General features: G+C 37.5%; 1 protein-coding gene across 6 annotated transcripts in view; it reads right to left on the bottom strand.

Moving 5' to 3' along the window:
• Positions 1-24,590, bottom strand: part of olf186-M (Ki-ras-induced actin-interacting protein-IP3R-interacting domain olf186-M) — a 389,935-nt gene that overhangs the window by 8,030 nt on the left and 357,315 nt on the right. For 3 of the 6 annotated variants that reach the window (XM_067136047.2, XM_067136044.2, XM_067136046.2), the window contains 2 exons: positions 19,002-19,421; positions 4,404-4,439 (listed from right to left, as the gene is read on the bottom strand). In XM_067136047.2, coding sequence (XP_066992148.2) covers positions 4,404-4,439; positions 19,002-19,421 — 456 coding nt within the window. Of the gene's footprint in view, positions 1-4,399; positions 4,440-19,001; positions 19,422-24,590 lie in introns of all 6 variants that reach the window. The other 3 variants (XM_067136049.2, XM_067136045.2, XM_067136048.2) reach the window with 3 other exon arrangements.

Below are 24,590 nucleotides of genomic sequence, written 5' to 3'. Positions count from 1 at the left end.
GCTATTACCGCTTAGTATGATCACATTTGCCTAGCCCAGAAAATGTTACTGTATTTGTCATCCCTTCTGAAAGAAACGTGATTTCCAACTCAGGTAAGAGCCGTCACCACAGCTGCATGATTACAAGAAAAGGCCTTTCTGAACTTCAGAGGATAAGTTGCACTTTCAGGGAGCAAGCCAAGCCTCAGGAATGTTCAGTTTGTGTTTGTGCTTGTGTTTTGCATTCCATTCAGAAGGTAGAAACGTATTTTGTGTTGAATGGTACAGTGAAGTGTAGCTAATACTTGTTGTGTGATATACGGTAGCCTATATCTGGATTAGGAACATAATCGAGTGAAACTGACCAATGTGGTGCATATTTGTCATGTGATAACCTAGTTATGGATACGGAAAATGTTGTAAAATTCCTTAATAATGAAGACAAAATTAAAATATGTCAGAAAGTGGACTGGCATAAGCAAGTATCTTCGAGTTTTGACTCGATCGCTCCAGTTAATCGAAGTTTTGTTCGATTCAAAATGGTGGCCAAAGTCATTCCTCACAGTTGAACATGTCGAGTGTAATTTCCAATTCATCGTCTAAGAGTGTGACCAGAAAATAATGTTTAATAACCCACTGCTCAGAAATAGAAAGCTTCTACAAACATTTGTTTTAGAAAGTGTAATCTGCAATAATATTTTGATATTTTTGTTGGCCCCTGCGCACATGTTTTCTTATTTGTTGTCTGGTGTTCTTCACACCTTTCAGTGTACCGGTACTTGTTATTTTATAATCTCCAGCAAGAAAAGGTTTTCATATTTGTTCTCTCATGTTGTTCACACCTTTTAATACTTTCCTCTCATCTTAAGAAATGGTAGATAGACCTATAGTTTTCATTGTACTCGCAGACACAGGACATAAAATGCCTTCACGTCGGAAAAAATCGTATCTAGTGCTTCCATACCTTTGTTGTTCATTAGTACATTTTCTTGCTTAACACGTTCTTTTTCCTTGTCCCCTGCAGAAATGTCTCAACGAGGTTTCACTACTAAAAAATTCAGTGCCAATCACTGTACAGCTCTCAGGTATAAATTTATTGTATTTACGCTAGATTTTCAGAGTGAGGTGCATGAAGTCGGATATATAGAGAGGCTGCAGGTCTAGGACACAATTAAGAAGAAGGGATGGTGTTAGATCAGGAGTTTCCAACTTACAAGGGCTCAAGGGCCACATTCAAAACTGTACGCACAATCGCGGGCCACAATTTAATAATAGGAAAATTTTCAGAAAATTCTGCAAATAGAACAGAGATACCAGTATGAAATAATATGCATACTCCATTGAATGTTTTAGTTGTGACCAGACTCTACTGGGGAGAACAGGTTGATTTAGAAACCAAACTGAACTAAGACAGGAAAGTGGAGACCCACTGATGTTTATAATGGTTATGGATAAAATTCTAAAAGAAACAAAGGCAAGATATGGAGGTGACATGAGAATAATATTGTTTGTAGATGACATAGTGATCTGCAGAGTCAACAATACAGAAGTGCAAGTGCAATTAGAGGCTTTAAATGACAATATTGAGAAATATGGTATGAAAATCAGTGTGGAGAAGAGCAAAACAATGGTGATGACAAGAGGAGAAAGAGAAGAAAAAAGGAATTGTCAGTATCAGGGAACAAAATCCTGAGGTGGTTGAATTCTTCAAATATTTGGGAAAGTGAAATAATGTAAGATGTAAGGTTGGATAAAGAGATCAGCAGAAGGGTACTAGCAGGAAGTACATTCCACCAGAATATAAGGAACTTGGTGTGGTACAGAGAAGTTCCTATGAAATGTAAAGAGATAACCTACAAGATGTACTATGCCCCTATATTAACGTATGCATCAGAGACTTGAACTTTGACAGCAGGAAACGAGAGCAAAATTCAGGCCAGTGAGATGAAGTTCCTGCAGAGTATAGTAGGGGAGACAAGGAGAGACAGAGCAAGAAATGTTGAGGTCACAAAAGAGATAGGGCTAGAAAAACTGAGTGATAGGATGGTGAAGAATAAAATGAGATGGTTTGGACATGTTATGAGGATGGAGGAGGGAAGGATACCAAAACAATTGTTGGAGGCTAAGATGGAAGGAAAGAGGGCAAGAGGGAGGCCTAGAACAAGATGGTTGGACTCTGTCAAGAACAGTATAAGAAAAGGAAGACTCGACTGGAATACAATTAATGAAAAGGAGTGGTGGAAGGAAAGGCAACAGTGGAGAAGTACCATCAACACCCCGACCTGGCAGGAGCTGGACAAGGGGAAATGATGATGATGATTGTTGTTTAAAGGGGCCTAACATCTAGGTCATCGGCCCCTAATGGTAAGAAATGAGACAAAATGTAATGATAATTTAAAAGTCCAAAACCATCCACTGACCAGAATTCAAAACGTGATGACAAAGAATGAATGGATGAATATGAATGTAAAACAATGAATGGATCTGACCCGCAATGCCCCACATTCTCAGAGCCTAGCGTAAAACAATAGTATTACTGACCAAGGGACTGCTTCTAAACACAATCCTGAATCGATGATGCTTGTTATCTAAAGGGGTCCAAAAACCAGGTCATTGGCCCCTCATATTGGTACTTATCAGTGGTACCTGTCATGTTGCGGTAGTAATGAAAAGTAGCGTACTCGCAGTATTCATCACAATATTGTACTACTCACAGGTAATGTAATATGCACATGTAACGCAGACCTATGGTGTTTCTCACATTGCGGTGCCACTTACAGGCAATGTCCAGACCTCTGGTGTTTCTCACATAATAGTACTAATTGCAGGCAACATAAGCCAGTGGTGTTCTACATGTAGTGGTACTAATCATGTGTACTGTAAAACCCATCCTGATTCAAACACTGTTCCTACTAATCACAAACCTATTGTGTACCTAACATAGTGGTACTACTCGCAAGTAAAGGTGACCCATGGTGTTCCCCGTGTGATGGCACTACAAGTAGTCTTATGGTCCTAATTCGATCATCTTTTGGTCACCCCTTACAACAGGCAAGGGATACCGTGAGTGTATTCTTCATCTGCGCCCTCACCCACAAGGTATTGTGTGTTTGGTCGGTGAGAACTATTTTATTTCAATCAAGTCCACTGGCAAGCCAGTTAGGATCCCCCTATCTGCCACCTGGGACGTGCCACGTTGGAGTATCACCTCTCCCCCTGCTACGCCAGCGTAGTAGGTTCGTGGAAGGGGAAATTAAAATGATGATGTGTTCAATTGTAACAAAGATTTTATAATTTGAAATACTTAAAACACTGTTTTAAAACTGCATAAAAGAGTGAAATTAAAAGTAAACAAAAATGGTTTTGAAGAAGAGCCACTCAACAATGTCAGTTTATTTGAATTAATATGTGACTAATGGCAAAAACTGAAAAAAAAAATACCTAAAGACAAACTGAAAATAATAATGTAGTCAAAACAAAACTTCAAAAAGGAGAAATTAGCGGTAGTGCTGTGGTCGATCAACTTCATCTACCAATGAACGAATGTATCTCCAGCTTTGTTGTTCCTAATCTCATAAGGTAGAATCTGCAAGTCAACTTCTGTACTGATTGTTAATGTATTTCAGAGAAAGAAGAGCACTTTCACACATGTTCGCACTCCCAGGGAATGAAGTCATTTTTAGTCTAAATTGTCTTAAGTTTGGGTATTTCTTGCTGGATAGCCGTTTTTAAAAATGTGATCCCTTCTCTTGTCTAGTCAAAATCCAAATATCTTCCTTGTGGAGAGAACATTGATATTTAGTTGCAAGAGCCTAAAATTCCATCAATGTACTTTCCTGAAAATGTCTTCAAAAGTGCAGCACTGTGTAGCAGCCAGTACTACCAATAAGAGAAAAATGAAGAAATAAAACCACCTCCTACATCAATGGAAATGGAAGTACATTTTGGTATTGATGGTATGCTTCCTGGTGTGCTTGGTTGCATAAAATTTCCATGGCTGAATTTGGCATGGAGTTCAAGCTCTTAAATTGATCCCAACATGATTTTTATAATGGACAAGACCTATAAGACATTTTTAGAGCTCATTTTCCCCCAATGTTGGATTTAAATTTTTTAAATTCCATCAATATACTCTATTTAGATCAAGTTAATGCATAAAAATAGGAAACAGTATTAAAGAATCTATTTTTTCTCACTCGAGTCAGTAATGGGGTTGAAAATTAATACATTTTTTTAATGAACTATGAAATATTTTTCCTACATTTTCTTGTTATTCTTTTTTAAATTCAAAAAGATTTTGAGGACCACAAAATGTTGCCTCATGGGCTGCCAGCTGGGAAACCCTGTGTTAGATAATGAAACTAGTGTTATTGAATATTATTATGTTGTTGTTGCTAACAAAGTAGTAAAAATCACTTACTCACCTGGGGAGGAACTGGAGACAGGCTCAAACCACGTCCCTGATAACAAAAAAGAAACAGATACCTTTAATTCTTCAATGAAAATAAATTAAATACATATCTTATCATGTTTCTGAAATGAAAGTATCTTGTGTCCAACCGTGACTTCTGATTCGAAACTCGGTGTAGTGAAAAGTGTTGTGTGTAAGCAGTGTTGTCTTGCTGTGTTGATGATGGACGGATGCTGCAGGCTTAGAAATGCGCAGAATGGTTAAGATCGCAGGGGTAGACCCCGTCACTCCTTTACGAAATAGGCTAATAATAATGTGATCTGATTTATGTCCCACTAACTACTTTTATGGTTTTTGGAGATGCCAAGGTGCCGGAATTTAGTCCTGCAGGAGTTCTTTTACATGCCAGTAAATCTACCAACGGTTACGTGAACGAATTGTATCCATGAAATTTCATTATAATTTTTGTCGTAAATGGAAGATTTTTTTTTTTTTTTTAATACATCGAGTTGAGCCTCTATGGACTGCGTGGTAACAACCAACTTCATTTCAGTGTCTAGGTCTTGTTCTTGTTCCGGCTTTGACTTCCTGCCAGTATCTTCTGAGCCCAGCGACGAGTGCCTGTTTATGCTCATCAGACAAAGGTCCTTTCCGTCTTCTGGAAGTTGATGCCATTTGGAAACCTTGATAGTTGTTCACCAATCTTCTGAATGTGCTCCTGTCATGAATTTCTTGGTCTGAAATACCAATCTGCATCAGATCTTTTTCGCATTCCTGGAACCATCTCGGCCTTGTTGCCTTAGATTGAATAAAATTCCATATTCTTTTTGTTAGCCGACCATCAGTCATCCTCAAGAGATGACCGTAAAATAATAGCCGTCTCTTCTTAATTGACGCTGTGAGAGGTTCTGTCTTGCTGTACAAATCCTCATTTGGTCTCATTCGCCACTGTCCATCAACCCACCTATTACCTAGGATTTTTCTTAGTATCCTGCGCTCTCTTTTTTCCAGCCGATCAGCTTGACCTTTACAACTTAAGGTCAAAGTTTCAGATGCATATAATCCCTCAGGTTTTACAACTGTGTTATAGTGTCGGAACTTGGCCCCTATACTCATAGACTTTTTATTATAGATATTCTTTGTCATTTGGTATGCCTGGTCTAACTTCCTCATCCTGACATTGATTGCTTCCTCTTCTAATCCATTCTGCTGGATGACTTCACCAAGATATCTGAAATTCTTGACTCGACCGATTTTTCCAAGATTAGTGATCGTCCATTCTGGTCCATCACAGATGTTTGTCATATATTTTGTCTTTGGAATAGAAATCTGGAGTCCTACCTTTTCAGCAACTTCTGACAGCCTATTGATCTTGTTGACTGCTGAATCTATGTTGTTAGCAAAAATGGCCAGATCATCCGCAAAGGCCAGGCAGTCAACGTACACCCCTTTGTGCTTAGGACCAAGCTTTTATACAAATTAAGATTAAAATTAGCAGTAAATTAATAAATACCAATATTACAACAGAAATATAACATACATACATACATACATACATACATACATACATACATACATACATACATACTTTGCTACATTACTTCATAAAAGGAAAGAAAAATTCCACCTAATCAATACATTTATTTTCTTGTAAAGTATTACAATCTAGGACCGGTTTCGACCCTTCATAGGTCATCCTCAGCTATATCAGAATCACATTTGCATTTCTATCTTATACCTTTGAAAGACCTTCATGATGTATTGTTTCATAATTTTCAGTGAAAACTTATCTGAAAAACTTACAAATTTCTAAGCGTTGTGTTAAAATTAAAAATTAAAATTACAAAACTTTGTCTATTATATACATGCCCTTGGGCTGACAAAATGCATCCTTGGGTTGATTAAGCATCTATCTTAGGTATTGCTTATTCTGTTGAATCGAAACCCTTTTATACTCATGTACAATCATGAATAGACTATCAGTAAAATTTGATAAATAAAGCTTGCATGATAATTATAATAAAATATCATGTTACATCTTTATACCTTATTGCTGGAGTGATATTATTTTAGGCAAAATATAAATGCGTGTTGACCTCTATAAAAATATTTTTACATAAACACACTAATGTACTTTAAAGTCTAATCATTGTACTGTAAAGTCTAAAATGCTTATTGCTTGGATCTTGCGTTGTTATGTGGTAAAATATTATAACAATTTGTCTTATATAACATCAGATATTGATAATGTTTAAATATGCCGTGTATGGTTGGCTTTTAAACCTAATGATTAAATGTCAGTTCCTTCTTGCATAAAATTACAAGTTTCATATTATGTTGATTATGTATTGTATAAAACATAAATGTCTATTAAATTGAATGTATCATTTACTACAGAAGTTTTAAAAACACTTGAATGTCTAGTAATATAGTCAGTGTGTTTAATGACACTGAAACGTGTTGGCCTTGATTCTTGCGTTATATTTCCATAATTTGCCTTTTTTTATATATGTCGAATGTTGATCTTTATAGGTTCCATTTGTAAATAACAGCACATTCCTATAACTGTGAAATGGATCAATATAAGCTTGATGCGTGTTAAATTATGGAATATATGTGTGATTCAGTTCTGGCCTAACTTCTGGAGTTTTCTCCCATCAAATGCCGTAAGACTGTGGTGGTTCCTTTCCCTTTTTTAAGGCTGGTAAAGTTGCTGGATGTTTGAAATGCAAGTTTCTTGGCCGTTTGACGAGTAATGTACCTCGTACATTCTGATATAACATTATCAATATCTGATGTTATATAAGACAAATTGTTATAATATTTTACCACATAACAACGCAAGATCCAAGCAATAAGCATTTTAGACTTTACAGTACAATGATTAGACTTTAAAGTACATTAGTGTGTTTATGTAAAAATATTTTTATAGAGGTCAACACGCATTTATATTTTGCCTAAAATAATATCACTCCAGCAATAAGGTATAAAGATGTAACATGATATTTTATTATAATTATCACGCAAGCTTTATTTATCAAATTTTACTGATAGTCTATTCATGATTGTACATGAGTATAAAAGGGTTTCGATTCAACAGAATAAGCAATACCTAAGTTAGATGCTTAATCAACCCAAGGATGCATTCTGTCAGCCCAAGGGCATGTATATAATAGACAAAGTTTTGTAATTTTAATTTTTAATTTTAACACAACGCTTAGAAATTTGTAAGTTTTTTAGATAAGTTTTCACTGAAAATTATGAAACAATACATCATGAAGGTCTTTCAGAGGTATAAGATAGAAATGCAAATGTGATTCTGATATAGCTGAGGATGACCTATGAAGGGTCGAAACCGGTCCTAGATTGTAATACTTTACAAGAAAATAAATGTATTGATTAGATGGAATTTTTCTTTCCTTTTATGAAGATTGGTAAATGTCAATACGGAAAATGAAATTCATAAATCAAGTTGCTACATTACGACTATGAATTCTACTACATCACTACGCTTCAGTATGTCTTTTGTTCATTTAACACTTATGTGTGTTCAGTCTTTGTTCACTTAACTTCTTTGAACTCCTTTGTTATGTTTGCTTCGTGTTACTTGGTGGGGCGAGTTGTTGACTTGTGCCCGTAACTCATTAATTAATATAAATACTGGTCCAGGAATCATGCTATTTTTTGTGTTAATTGCGGTATATTTTCACCTCCTTTTTTCCATTTGAACTGCCTGTGCTAGTCGTGATGGACAAAGATATTGAGAATTCACAGACATAGCACTTTCATTTGTCGGTGCTAGCCCTGGACCTTGAGAAGGAAACAAAAGACGGCACGATGAAGCGGAATGCCACAGAAGAGAGGCGTGTCTACAGCGAAATAGTCACTGTACTTATGTATCTATATTTCTCTAGTAATAGTGGTATTTATTAATTTACCGCAAATTTTACTGTTGATTTGTGTGAAAGCAATTATTATCCTCCATTTAGGACAAAAATCACAAAGAAATTTCGTGGATACGATTTGTTCACGTAACCTCTACCGACACAAGGCTGCCATATTTGAGCATCTTCAAATACCACCAGACTGAGCGAGGATCAAACCTGCCAATTTGGGATCCGAAGGCCAGCGTCTCAACCGTCTCAGACACTCAGCTCGGCTACGAAATAATAAAAACTGTTACCAGTCACAAGTTTTATTAAATAACTGACACCACTATGCATTCCATTGTCAGATGGAGTTATTTTATTTATCGTATGGCTTTAGTGTCTGCGCATCAGGATGTGGGATGATGATAATTAGGTACAGAAAGGGTGAAACCTGGTGTCAGCACATAGCCTACTCCTGTCGAATAATACCAAAGGGTCTGATATAATGTAAAACAAGGGCTAAAAGTTTTCAACCTGTTCAATACCTAAAAAACCTTTTAAAAAATTGCATATATTTGAAACTAGTTTTGGTCTTGCTAGAGACCATTGTAAGTCAAAATCATTAAAGTTAAGGCAAAACATGAATTATAATAAACAAAATTTATCAAACAAGTGTGCTGCTGATATTTGGTGCAAGACAAGTAAAGAGTTGACCGATAAACGCTCATCACAATCACATGTCTTGTGTAAGTTCTCAAAGTTTTCTTCCAATTTGAAGAATGCACTTCACAAAACTACTATTTGCTTTATATTGCACCGACACAGAGAGGTCTTATGACGACAATCGGATAGGAAAAGGCTAGGACTGGGAATGAAGTGGCCGTAGCCTTAATTAAGGTACAGCCCCAGTATTTGCCTGGTGTGAAAATGGGAAACCATGAAAAACCATTTTCAGGCCTGCTGACAGTGGGGTTCGAACCCACTATCTCTCGGATGCAAGCTCACAGCTGTGCGCCCCTAACCACACAGCTAACTCACCCGGTGCACTTCACAAAATACCAAATCAAAACCCTTTAAAATACTAGCACTTTAAGAATCTTCCTGAATTCAGTTCAGCTGAAACAAGTGTAAAGATAATAATGTTGACGGGAAAGTGTTGAGAGGTTCATTTGTTTTCAATATAGATCATTGAAAAAGTTGAAAGAACAAAAGCAAAGAAATAGAATAGAGCTTAGTTGCAGATGCGAGGAGGAAGAGAAGGGAGGTATAGTGTAGCCTAAGATGCGGCTGATGGATGTGGAATGGTGGGTGATTGGTGGAGGGAATTTGGAGTAAAATAAAAACAGGGGGTTTAGAGCACTTAATTTCTTTTTATTGAAAATAGAAATTAATAGATCAAATAAAGCGTTTGGTTTTTCTGATGTCTCATTAAGAATGAAATTTGTGATTAAAGTATTGATCCAGGTGGATGAAACAATTTTCAAAGATATTGAGCAGAGAACCCTTATTAACCATTTTTAAGATTTTAAGATTTTGATCAATATTTGTGAATTTATGGTTGAGTCCATCATATGTTTTCCCATAGCTGAAAATCTATTACATTTACATGAATTTACATGTTCTAAGTACCTCATGCCAAAGTTTCTACCTGTTTGGCCAATAGAGGTGATGGACAGCTGCTACATTTAAGCATATATACTCCTGATCTGTAGAATTTATTATTATTATTATTATTATTAACTGAGTTTGTGTCATGTAGAAGTGATGCATTATTACTGTCTGTTTTAAAAGATATTTTTATACCTTTTTTTTAAATATCAGAAATGGAATGTATCTGTGGTTTATTGAAATTTATTAACAAGCGGTCTGCTCAAAGCTTTACATCCCCATCCAACAGACAAATCACTATCAACAGCATTGTATGCCCTCAGTGCGGAGAGATTTGGAATTGAATCCAGGCATTTGGCATGCAACCTAGTGATTAGAAATTGTTTACCACACTTTTCCTACCCTGCTGGCCAACATTTTGATAGTGAAATGTTTTTTGACCAATAGGACTCAAACCTGCTAACCACGGTGTCAGACCACATAGATTTGACGCCTTAATGATCATGGCCACCAGCAGACTGTCAGGTAGTGAAATGGTGACATGTAATTGTTGATTTTCTTCATAACACAATTGTTTTCAATCGCATTTAAGAGTAGGAGCTATGTATGCTACGATTGATTGATTGATTGATTGATTGATTGATTGATTGACTGATTGATTTATTTATTTATTTATTCATTCATTTATTTATTTATTTACTTACTTACTTATTAATATAATGCACACAAATGAGTATAAAATTATTTAGTATATATCATTTTTCTTTGTTAACGTCCTATGCTTCAGCAGCCTGGACGTTGACTAAGTGGAACCAAAGTAAGATACAAACAGCTGAAATGAGGTTCTTGAGGAGCATACAGAGAAAGACAAGACGAGATGGAATATGAAATGAAGAAGTAAGGAGAAGTGCGGCAGTGTGTAAACTTCAAGAAGAGATTCATATAGCAAAGCTGAAATGGTTTGGACACATGATGGGAATGCCAGGAGAGAATACCAAAGAGAACATTCATGGATAGAGAAACTGCAAAGAGGCCTAGGGACAGCCTAGAATGAGATGGAGGAGCTCTGTTGTGGACTGTATTGCAAATAGAGGAGTCAGTAGCAATAAAGTACTAGAAGAGGATTGGTGGAAAGATACACTACCCTACCCGAGAGAATATGGAAAAGGTAATGAATGAAGAAAAGAGAAGATAGTCCATCAACACCTTTGTTCTTTTTGGGCAGCCTATATAGAGGTATTGCTTGCAGTGACTATTGTAGAGTTTACATTAGCATTTTGAACAAGGCGCATGGATCCTAGCTATTGTGCAAATCTTACGATGATCACCACTACAATGGGATTAATCTCAACAGTACTTCAACAGTACTTTTAAAACTGGCTTTACATCGCACCGACACAGATAGGTCTTATGGTGACGATGGTACAGGAAAGGGCTAGGAGTGGGAAGGAAGGGACCATGGGGTATGAACCCAATATCTCCTGAATACAAACTCATTTCCATTCTACAGAATATATTGCTCTCAAAACAAAACACATTAAACAAAAAAATTACAGAATCTCAACATTGAGAAATCAAAGCACATCCAAAGACCCATCCTCTGTCCATGTCTCCATTCTCATACTTTTTACCCGTTTGTCAAAAATCTTTCCAATATAAAATTATCTCACATAGAAAACAGTATTTTAAGCAAAGGACCTAAACATTATTGGAATAACTTATCTAACAAAGGTAGCCTTATCACAATCATAATACAAACAGAAACTGCTATCAATTAACTCCCATTAGATAAACAGAATGAAGTAAGATACAGTGGCGTATGCTGGGATGAAGATGTGGGCTACCACTAGACTTAGGTTACCCCTTTTCGATGGTTGGTTTAGTGAACATCAAACCTTCAGCATTTTGAGCTGCAGCCAGTAGCCAACGGAGTAGCCTGCTGTATTACCAAGGCTGCTTCACAAACTATTGCCCCGGCCTCTGTTACTGCCAATGCTCAACCCCTGATCGGTGGAGATGGTACCGCTAGCGTAAGGTTTAGAAAATTAAAGTCCGGCTTTGTGACTAAATGGATAGAATGTTTGCCTTTGGTCCGATGGCCTCAATTTTCAGAATCAACCCCCTCATACTGTTAATTTCCCTGGCTTGAGGACTGGGTGTTTATGATGTCTTTGCCATTTATTTTATCCTCATTAGGTCACCACCAAGCCTGTACAGATGCCGTGCACTATTATTATTATTATTATTATTATTATTGTTATTATTATTATTATTATTATTATTATTATTATTATTATTATTATTATTATTATTATTATTATTATTATTAAATAAAAATGGATGAAATTTTAGTTTAGGGGAAGGCACCTAAAATTTAATTTTTAAATACCTATGTTATTGGTCCTATTGAAAAATACTACAAAACAAAAGTTATAGAGAATACCATTTCTGTTCATTTATGTTCTATTCAGTTGTACCATACCGACTATGATAAGAGTGGTATTTCAGAGTCGGAAGAAAACTAAATGTGAAGGCCTACACTATCGAAAGCGCATAACACTGATCAACAATAACATTATATTGACTATTGTTTGTTGTGATATTCTTTGTCTCGTATGCTGCCGCTCAACTCCGATAGATGGGATTACTGCTGCGTACCGAGTATAACAGCCTGACTGAATATTGGTGGGAAATAGCTGGGGAGTTTGATAACTTTCTTCTTCAGCATGCCATTCCTCTGGTTCATGCATTTCCTGATACTGCTGGTACGTAGCACATTGCTTCATGATAGTATTCCAGCTATTCAATCCCTACTCTGACGTGCTAGTAGTAGTAGTAGTAGTAGTAGTTTTTTTTTTTTTGTTATGGCAGGGGAAAATCTTTTAAAGACACCACTCTGTGTGGGAGTTGGATTTCCACCAACTAAAAACCCCTGCCCTCTTCACTCAGACCATTCTGGAACTGCTTGTCGGCATGACATCAGAATGGAGTGATGTATGTTATTAAGTTCTTCCTTTCTCTTCATTCTCCTTCATCCCCATAATGCTTGTCGCCATTGCCTTTACTGTGTTCCAGGCAAACGGGCTCTCTAACATAATCTGAACCAGATTCCCTGGCGTGAGTTGTCGGCCAAGTTGTTGGCAGGCTTTTCTTCGTTCTTCTTCCCATCGAACACAGTAGAAAAAGGTGTGTTCTACTGTATACCTTTCAGAACAGTACCAACAACCATCTCCCTGCGTCTTTCCCATCTTCATGGTGTATACGCCGAATCTTCCATGTCCTGTCAGGATCTGCGACAGATAGTAATCTACCTGCCGATGTCTACATTTAAGCCAGTCTCCTATGTTGGGTATTAGCTTTTTTGTCCATTGGCCAACATCGGTTGTGCCATCCCATCGGTCTTGCCAGTCTAGTAAGAGTTGGTTCCTCGAGGCTTTCTTTTCCTCAGCAGATATAGTTGCACCCCTTTCATGCCAAAGTTTTCTCTCTGCAACGAGGAGGTCAATGGGAATACTGGCAGCTACAACTTGTAAAGCTGCTGTCGAAACAGTTCGATATGCACAGGTAACTCTGAGCAGCATTTTCCTCTGTACTCTTTCCATAGCTCTTCGGTGAATCTTCCTCCTGAGTGCATTGTGCCAGATAGGTGCAGCATAAAGTAAAATGGAATATACTGCAGAGCACATAATCTGTCTCTTAACTGTTCTTGGTCCCCCGATGTTAGGCATAAGTCTGGCTAATGCCGATGCCTTCTTCTCTGCCTTTTGGGTTACTGCCTTCACATGTGCACCAAATGTGCAATTCCTGTCAATAAGAACCCCAAGGTATCGTACAGACTTTCCTGGTATAATCACTGTATCATTTAATAAGAAACGGACATTTTTCCAATTCCTGGAACCTTTCAAAATTACAGCCTCAGTCTTATGTGGAGCCAATCTCAACTTATTATTTACCATCCAAAGGTTAACTCGTCTCAGTGATTCATTTACTCGGAAGGTCAGTTCTTCTACATTCTCTGCTATTACCACTATTGCAAGGTCATCTGCATAACCAATAGATGTTGTCCCTTTTGTCAGCTGCAGGTGTAAGACACCATCATATAGAATGTTCCACAAGGTGCGTCCTAGGACAGATCCCTGTGGAACGCCAGCACTCATTTCAAGATCTTCTAAATCATGAAATCGTATTCTTCGTCCTTTGAAGTACTTAACGATTATTTGTTGTAGATACTGAGAAATGTTCATCCTACGAAGTTCTCTCAAAATAATGCTCCAAGAAGCAGTGTTAAAAGCATTTTTGACATCTAGCGTTATCAAGGCAGCCCATTTCTCACTGCTTTCTGCCTGTATTTGAATCACCCTCTCAATAGCTTGGGTTGTGGTTCTACCCTTTCTAAATCCAAACTGGTTCGAAGAAAGTCCTCCCTGTTGTTCAAGTTCTTTCTCCAGTCTAGTTTTAATCAATCCTTCGTAAAGTTTGCTCAAGGTGTTTAATAAGCACAGTGGCCTGTATGCTGATGGATCTAATGATAGTTTCCCTGCCTTCAATAACAGCACTAGCTTGGCTACTTTCCACTCATCGGGGAATTCACGCTTTTTTAATAAATCATTGAAGACTGATAAGATCCAACCAGGTGCCACCTCAACTGCATACTTGATGGCTTCTGGTGGGATTCCATCTACACCTGGTGCCTTACCAGTCTTCATATTGCGTGCTACCTCTTGTAACTCAACCACAGTGAACGGTTCTGCAACACAAAAATCTGATTCCGTTTCAAGTCTGTCATTAGTACAAGGGAACAACTCCATTGCTATGGCTTTCCTTCTATCAGCTGGGAGCTGAACTGGTACCCTGTTGATTATTCGACCGGTCACTATCTTATATCCCGCTCCCCAGATATCACTGTCTAGATCTTCGCATAGCTTTTGCCAGAGATCTCTCTTAGAATCCTTTATTAGCTTCATTAGTTGCCTCTTTGATGCCTTATAGTCAGCTTCTAATGGTATTAAGTTGACCTGGCTGATTTTTTTCCTAGATCTTGTAAGAATTCGTCTCTTGCGATTGCAGTCTTTCCTTTGCATGTCTATTTCATTGTTCCACCAGTAAGGGACTCGTGTAGTAGTAGTAGTAGTAGTAGTAGTAGTAGTAGTAGTAGTAGTAGTAGTAGTAGTAGTAGTAGTAGTAGTAGTAGTAGTAGTAGTAGTAGTAGTAGTAGTAGTAGTAGTAGTAGTAGTAGTAGTAGTAGTAGTAGTAGTAGTAGTAGTAGTAGTAGTAGTAGTAGTAGTAGTAGTAGTAGTAGTAGTAGTAGTAGTAGTAGTAGTAGTAGTAGTAGTAGTAGTAGTAGTAGTAGTAGTAGTAGTAGTAGTAGTAGTAGTAGTAGTAGTAGTAGTAGTAGTAGTAGTAGTAGTAGTAGTAGTAGTAGTAGTAGTAGTAGTAGTAGTAGTAGTAGTAGTAGTAGTAGTAGTAGTAGTAGTAGTAGTAGTAGTAGTATGACCAGGTCTAGAATTACAATTTAGGCTTATTTGAAATTACAGCACCACAATTTACTAAATAACTCAAAATTAAACCCTGAAAAGAGCCATTTATTAAGAAAAGCTCCTTCCTCTTCACTTTTATTAAATTCTACATTCATTTTATTCCAAATTAGCAGTGAAGAGGGGGTGTCTCCTCTAGCTTGGAGGAAAAAATTTGCCTCCAAGTCAGATAGTTTTTTCTGCCGCCAATGTAGTGTATTGAAATTTTCCAACTCATCGGGTACTCCTAGGAACAGTTTAGTAAAAGGGCATAGTTTTTTCTATGGGACTCTCCACTATTCGATCCCCCCTCCCGCTGAAAAAAGACTAAGAGTGTTCACGGATCACGGCTGTTTGCAGCTTGGACATTACAGCTCTGGAACTTTGGACTGTTAGATCGGCAGCATAGTACTGTTTGTTAAAAGTAAGAAAATGTGTGATTTTTCATTTGATCGAGTATTTCATATGAAAGCATTGCCTTTAATTGTGACATTCCTACAGACGTCATTGTAATGACCTATGTTCATTTCAGTTGGAAAATCTACTAAGACAGTCTTTTTGAGGATGTAAAAAGGCAGGTTGAGAGCGAGTGTGTGCCATTATAATGAAAACTCTCCAACCTGACTGTGACTGATGGTAGGCAAGCAGGCCTATCATTACAATGAAAATTCCCTAACCCAATCTTCATAAGAGAAAAGACATTTGGCGACTTCCCTGTCGCGTTTCTAGGGTGATGTTAAGAGCTATGTAATTTAATACAATCTTGCTCACAATGTGTACAAAAACTAATCTAGAATTCTGTACAATGTAGAATTCTGTAGCGAAGGACGGGTACATCAGCTAGTACCATAAATAGAAGTAATAAATTCCCAAATTCTGGAGCCTACAAAAATGAACATATTGCAAGCCAAGTTATATTGGTCAGACAGGCAGAAGATTTTCAGCAATGACTCAACATACGACAGACTCTAATCATTTATTCACTTCCATTGTTCAAGATTGAAATATTTTAAATAGAATGAAAAAAAAAAGTTACTCGACATCCTCAAAAATACACATATAAACTTATATCAGAAATATAATCCTGTCTTAAATTTAAATGAAATCTCAGATAATATCAACATATTCTACAAAAAATATTTAATATCACACATGAACAAAAAATAAATATCCCTCCTTTAGGCACACTCCGTCAACTTCCCCGTTAACCCCACCTCCGTTTCCCCTTACCACAACCTCCCCTACTCTCACTTCCTCACACTAGTGGAGCTCCAACACCTCTTCATTCCACACAACAGCAGTGTTGTTCTACTTACATCATCATGATCAACAAAGAGTAAGTACTTTATGTCATCAGATTTGATATTGCTTGTTTCTTTTGTCCTCCTTTATCTGTTTTTTTTTTACATCTACATGTTAATTTTCATTTTTCTCTTCTAGACATTAAGCAAGATGACCATTTGACAATAACATAAGACTCAACACTAATAACAACATAATATTCTGCATTGACAACGCATAACAAAGCTGTATATTTACATAACATTTAGAACTCTTTATTGATGACTGAGCAAAAGTTTTCTATATGTACAAGGGCAGATCAAATATAAATTAGAATTTGAATGTACCACTGCTGTTAGTAATAATTCTGAGGCAGGGCTTTGCCAGGATGTTGGTGGGGGTGTATGAGGAAGGGGTTTGCACGCGCGAACGGCGGTGGAGAGCTGGACTGCTTCAGTATGCCATGAGTGAGCAAGAGGTTGCACACGTCTGTTGTTCGATGCATCATTATCAAATTTCTCGCAAAAGAGGGCATCATACCTTCCAAAATTTTGAGACGGCTCCGCGTACCGTTTGAGGAAGAAACACTTTCACAGACTTGAGTGTATGAATGGGCTAAAAAGTTTTTAACAGGAAGAGAAGCTGTGGAAAATGAACCTCATGAAAGGAGACTGCAGACAAGCATCACTGCAGACAACATTGTTGGCATTCATGACATTATTGGTGAAGATCGGCGAATATAAATTTCGCAAATTGTTTTAGCCATAGGAATAAGTTATGCAAGTGTTCAAACCATCATCAGAGATGAACTCCATTTCAGAAAATTGTCTGCCAGGTGGGTTCCTCGTCTCCGCAAAAAACTTTACGCCAGAAACTTTGTCAGAGACTCCTGCGTCACTACGAGGAGGAAGGAGAGGATTTCTTGAGTCATATTGTGACTTGTGATGAAACTTGGGTGCATCATTACACCCCAGAGTCAAAGCAAGCAGGTATGGACTGGTGGCGAAGAGATGAAACATGTCCAGTCAAGGCCGAAACACACCCATCTGCTGGAAAGTTGTTTGCAACCATTTTCTGGGACTCCGCGGGCGTTTTGCTGGTGGATTTTCTTCACAAACAAAGGACAATTAATGCAGCCTATTACTGTCACCTTTTGGATGAAACAAAAGCTGCGTATCGCAACAAGCAACGCCAGCAACCGATCCGAAACATCATTCTTCTCCACGACAATGCAAGGCCGCACACTTCCGCTTTAACGCGGTAAAAACTGGAGGCAATTCAGTGGACACTTCTGGAACACCCTCTGTACAGTCCAGATTTATCGCTCTGCGACTACAATTTGTTTGGACCACTCAAACAAGACCTAGGCGGACAGCGGTTCGATGATCATGCAAGTGTAGAAGAGTTTGTGCGCAACTGACTCTGCACACATCCCTCTTCTTTCTATCACAACAGCATCAAAAACTTCCCAATCCGATGGAGGAAATGTGTATCGAAGGCAGGACACTGTAGAAAAGTGATCTCTATATGTGTGTTTTCTTTTTTGGTTGATGCAATAAATTTTAAAATATAATTCCTGTTTATATTTGATCCACCCTTGTACATACAATAAATGAACTCTAGTCAAGTTACAAGCATACCTTTTCTTCGTTATAAAGAAAAAAATTATCCATGAGTTTTTAACAACATGAACATTTTATTGACCTTCAAGAAGTTCCAGTAAGATTATTGTTTCAATAAACTGTGAACATATGAGTTTTTTTAGTTCCTAACTCTTAACAATACTAAAGAACTTTCAACCTGAAAAGCTCGGTGGCCCCGGGTTCGATTCCCGGCTGTGTCAGAGATTTTTATTAATAAATGATTAATATCCCTGGCCTGGGGACTAGATGTTTGTGTCGTCCTTAACATTCTTTTGCTCACATTCAACACTCTACACTTCCTCCATTCCAATTACACGCAGGTTCATATCACATGGTGCAAGTAGGGGCAAAAGATCTCTCTAGGTCGATGCCCTGAACAAATAGCATTAAAAAAAAAAAACTTGTAAAGCTTGTAAAAGTGAATTGAAGTATTGAATAGGTGGACATACAGTATTTTCTGTCTGAGAGAATTTTGTAAACAACCAACAGCAACTTCACAAGAGGCCCTGTGCATGTTAACTTGACTTTGGATCTATTGGTCACCATCTCCTGCTCAATGAAAAAACTGGAGGGCACATAAACAGGGAGAAGACTGAGCGACAACTGGACTTGGAGGAAGGTAGAATAAAAATTAGCTTTGAAACAAAGAAAATGCAGTTGATTAGTTTTAGAGAGGATATAAGAGAGGTGAACTCACAGCCAGCTCACGCAGCAACTCCTGGAGCTCGATGCTGGGTGCTCCTACACCCGTGTGGATCACACTCTCGTCGCTACAGGAACTGAACATGTTGCTGACGCTACTCCAGCTGCCTCCTAGAGACAAGCCATTTGGTGCAGACAGCGATCGGCACCGCAGTCGATCGCACCCGCTGCCGCTGCTGCTCCCTAAAGAGTGCAGAGAGCAGCTCCTCGAGTTGAGCAGACTGCCTCGTTCATCGTGGACACGGACTATGGGAAGGCTGGAGCGTTTTCCTGTTGCGTCCCCGCCGCGTAGCCTCGCCGCCTCCACGTCTCGGCTCTCCGAGTCTCCCTCCAAGAAACCGCTACTGTCGGAACGGGCTCTTGACAACGGGGCATGCTTGGCGTCCTCTTCCAAAGCACTAATCTGGAACAAGTCCTCCACTGAATGTTACAGTTGCTGCAGACTGCTTCTGTTCAGACATAAATCTTAAAGGGGGGGAGGTACACCTTTATGGGTAAAAAACTAACTTCTCAATTACAGTGAAACCTGCCAAGATGGTCACCCTGAAAAACAGTTATCGTTATCAGAAATTGATGAATTTTCCCTGAAGAGACCTGTGTAAATATGCTTTGATTTTAGTGGTCGCCTTCCACCGTGGTCAGTACTGTATAGATACCACAGAAGGTATGCAGCAAGAATACAGTAATCTCATTCACAAACTCATACACACAACATGGGGAACACAACCTAACACCCTCCATATATCTGCCCTTGCCCTGTGTTTCCCTGCTGCAGAGTATGCTGCTCCAGTCTGGAGAAATTCTGCTCATACAAACCAAGTGGATGTTGCCTTCCACAAGACAGGTCGTATTGTTACAGCCTGCTTACGACCAACTCCTGTTAAAAAGATCTTTCCACTTGTGGGAGTAGCACCTCCAGATGTTAGGAGACAAGTTGCAGCAGAGATTGAGAAGAAGCAAGAAACAGATCCACGACACCCAATGTTTGGACTTCACGCCCACCCATCAAGACTGAAATCGAGGAAGAGCTTCCTACAAACAACAACATCAATTTCATCATCAGCCGAATCTTGGGGAAAGGAACTCTGGGGAAGGAAGTTGCCTGTAGGATTATGGGAAGTGAAAGAGAAGCCAGCTGCAGAACATCATCTTCAATATGAACATTGGAAGATGCTTAACAGATTAAGATCTCGAGTGACATGATGCAAAACCAACTTGAAAAAGTGGGGGTACGGTGATCAAGATTTGTGTGAGTGTGGTGAAAAGCAAGGCCATGGACACCTTCTCATGTAGAAATCTGCCTAAACCATGTTGTATGAAGGATTTGGTGGAAGCCAATGAATGTGCAGGCTCGACAGTTGAATACTGGGAAAACAAAGTGTAAAAAGAACAGTTGTAAATCTATTGTAGTATGCTGTTCCACTATTCCAGAAACTAACCTCAATCAGATTAAGACAAACACAATTTCTAGTAATGAAGTTAGACACAATGAATAAGTTATATAAAATGTCAAAGAAGTTGAGAGTACCACAAAGTTAGAATGAATAAGATCGCAATGGCAGTGACCAAGACAAAATAAATATTCAAATTGTTAAGACCAAAACTGTTTAAAAAACACAAATGAAATGCTAACTCAAGGGATTGGACGTGTTCGAAGCAAGAAGTTGCAGAAAGCCTACAAGATATTAACAAGGGAACAATTTAAGAAAAGAAAAATACTCATAATGTATAAACTAAAATATAATAGAAGAATATATAAAATAAAAAATTTTAAATGCGAGACTTGTAAACCAAGTAGCAGCGGCATAGAAAATCTACGAAGACAAGGCCGTGGCTATAAAAGCAGATATTCAACATATCGCAGCATAAGCGATCAATAACTAGAACAGCCATTCTTTACGAGATAAAACTTGAAATATTAGCAGACATATTGGAGATCTAATAGCAACTGAAATTATGCAAAGCAATATTAAGTGGAATTAAGTAGTTAAATTATGTTAGAAGGCTTTGAAAACGATAATATGTTACAGCTGATTTCATCAATGTATTTTGTCTTTTTACCGAGCTTTTGATGGAAACCACAGCTCTCTAAGAAGATTTGAGATTGACTAGCTGGATGATTCCGAGCTGAACCGACATGGCAGAGATGACCCCTGGTGCCTGATGACGTTACAATGACCGGCCAAGCAGAATGACCAGAATCCAGAGCTGCAGAAGATGACCAGATGACATAGCCCCCAGTAATAGATATGTGTTTAAGTGTCTTCAGAATGATTTAAATGATACTAGATTCTCACGAGTGATTTATATGTGCCAATGATATAAGGAAATAAGATAGTCTTCATCAGAAATAAGACAAACCCCAGTTAGGGAATGTAATAAAGTAATAATAATGTCTCAATGAGAGCAAAGAATTCCAATTAGCCATGTTATACTGTATCATATGTGAAGTGTATAAGAGGAATAATTTTAGGATCTTCAATATGCAATGCCAAGTGATATTATGAAAAGTAGAGGTTATATGTTAATATAATAAGTTAGGATTTATGTTAGAAATGGATATGATGGCAGAATGAAGAGATGTAGATGTTATTTAACAAGATATAGACCTGATACGACGAATATTTGAAAATAAGGTTATTTAAGCATCAAATAAGATATATATGCAAAATGTATGAAATAATATGAAGAGATATGAGATAAAATGAGTTATGATGAGAATATTATGATGTTATGTGAAGAAAATGGGGAATGTATAGAAAGAAATAAGTAATGCTATGAAATATGAGAGGTAAATGATCTGTGTGAAATGTTAGAAGAGAAATATTGATGCACAATAGGATCATATATGTTCCTTATACAATGGTAATGTATTGTCTGAGAATCCATATCATATGTTAATGGTGACGTGGTAACACATACTCTATTTGCAATTCAGTCCACAACAGAACTCCTCCATCTCATTCCAGGCCGTTCCCTAGGCCTCTTTGCATTCTCTGTATCCATGAATGTTCTCTTTGGTATTCTCTCTCTCCTGGCATTCTCATCATGTGTCCAAACCATTTCAGCTTTGCTATATCAATATCTTCTTGAAGTTTACATATTCCCCTGCTTCTCCTTATTTTCTCACTTCATATTCTATCTCATCTTGTCTTTCCTTGTATGCTTCTCAACAACCTCATTTCAGCTGCTTGTATCTTACTTTGGTTCCGCTTAGTCAACATCCAGGCTGCTGAAGCATAGATCAGTATAGGTTTATAATGGAACGATTATAAAACCTTCTTGCACTTCATTGCCATATATTTGTTCCATACAATGTATCTCACACAGTGGTAGAAACTTGCAGACTGCTGTATTCTTAAATCAATTTCTCCATCCAAATTTCCATTTTGTGACATCATACTGACCAAATATTTAAAATTATTCACTACTTCAAAAGATTTATTTCCTATTCTTATCACTCCCCTGGATTTTCTGTTACCTCTCGTCATGATCAAAGTCTTGCTTTTCACAGTACTAATCTTCATTCCAAAATTTCTTCCCTCCTCATTCCATAAACCAACTTGTGTCTGTACTTCCTCTTCATTATCTCCCCAAACTACAATGTCATCAGCAAAGAGCATAGACTTTACTTGCTTGCCCATGATCTTTCACTTTGACATTATGCAGAATGCTACCCATGATGATAATAAAAGGTAAGGGAGGCAATACACTTCCCTGTCATAAGCCTGTCTCAACTCTGAACCATTCAGTTTGACCCACTTTGGTTCTAACACAGCTTTTGCAATTTTGATACAATGCTATTACCATCTTTATTGTTTCATTCCCAATCTGTGCCTCCGTCAATGGAAAACATTGACTCAAAAACTATTGAAGATATTTTGCACGCTAGCGTATTTTATTTATACGGAAAACAGTATAAAACTAATTTTTATTTTTTATTTTAGGATAACTGATATGGAAGGTAATGATAATTTAAAAAATAAGAAGGAATATCTTGGACATTCTAGAGTAAGTTGTTTATGTAATTCTTTAAATATTTCACCAAAATAATCATACAAATATTTATCGTGCAAACCATTTAGGCACAAAAAATTATGTTGCACATTTGATCAAATTTTCACAGCTTATAACTGTTAGGTTCTTCAGTCTGCTGAAACTAATTTTGAGTAAATAAATTTATAAACTACCTTAAAAAGAAAACGTATCATAACAGAATTATACCTGAAAAAGAAACAAATTCATTTTTTTAAATAACATGTTTCGTTCTTTAAAGAACATCATCAGGTTCCACCAAATCACACTCAGATATTTTTGTTTATTTCTGTTTAAATACTTAGGAACTTGAATTCTGGAACTTATCTTAATGATGTCCTACTCCAGCTGAAGTAAAGACAAAGACTTTATAATGAATGGAGTTTTTAAGCATATAAATGCATTTATGAAAAGTTAAACGATTATGTAAGCTATAGTCGTCATCAACGATTTACATTTCCAGTTTCCCATGTATTGCTGATAAGACTCTTCCACTTTCATCAATACATAAATGTCCTGTTCTTCATCACATCATCCATTATCCTTCCCCTAGCTTGACCAGCATGCTCTAGGTCTTTCTAAGGCTGTTCTCGTATGCTCCAACCTCATCACATATCCAAACCACTGTAGTACGGATGTACTGACTGTCTAGAGGAGATGACTTAATCCCAGCTTCCTGTTTGGTTTTCTCAACTTGTGCAGCCTTGTCTTCTGGCAGTGGACCTCACTAATTTCATCTATGTGTCTTTCTTCGTGAGAGTGCTTGTTTTGTATCATAGGTAATAAGTACAGCTTGGATTTTCCATGCAAACGCATGTTTTTAAATATGCTAGTTACACTTCTCAAACTTTGCAAATATTCTTTTTATGACTTAAATGTTCAAGATAATTGTTCTTTTTCCTTGCATGTTTACATGTTTTGGCCATTTGAGGACAAAATTCACGCATAATGCATATTTTGACAATTTTGGATTCAATAGTGAATATTGGGAGGTTTATATGGCATAATATGACTTTTCTTCTGACTTCGGAGCATATACAATGTTAAGTTGCATGATAGTGTCTTTTATGAATGTTGGTTTACAAAATTTTCGGTATCATTTTTCCATGTTACATTTCCATTATCGAGAGACAGAGGGAAAAAGAATGTATTCCTGGCATCCTACCTGACAAACAAAGTTAGTGCACATGCTAGAGATCCTATAATCCAATTTTTGAATTTGCCATCAATGAACTTAATGCCACTGATTAGGCATAATATCATTTAAATGACTTTATTTTTCTGGTTTTAGGTCGTAGACAGTTTCCCAGTAGATGACACTGCTTGCATCAAAGATGTGCAAGTGGAATTCAGCAAAAAGGATATGCACAAGACTTAATGTATATTTTTAAAAAACTGGCAAATTGCCTGCTATGATAACAAAAAATTGGAAGGTACAGGTCTACACCTCGTTGAATCTGCAGCAGCTAGAGATAAGCTTACATTCAAATCCTCATTTTGAATTCGTCAAGCTTATAAAACACTTATTGTGTGGTGAAGGAGCAAAAGA

The sequence above is a fragment of the Anabrus simplex genome, chromosome 1 (assembly GCF_040414725.1).
Source record: "Anabrus simplex isolate iqAnaSimp1 chromosome 1, ASM4041472v1, whole genome shotgun sequence".
NCBI classification, from domain to species: Eukaryota; Metazoa; Arthropoda; class Insecta; order Orthoptera; family Tettigoniidae; genus Anabrus; species Anabrus simplex.
Note: the sequence above shows the minus strand (reverse complement) of the source record. Positions and strands in the feature narration are given on the sequence as shown.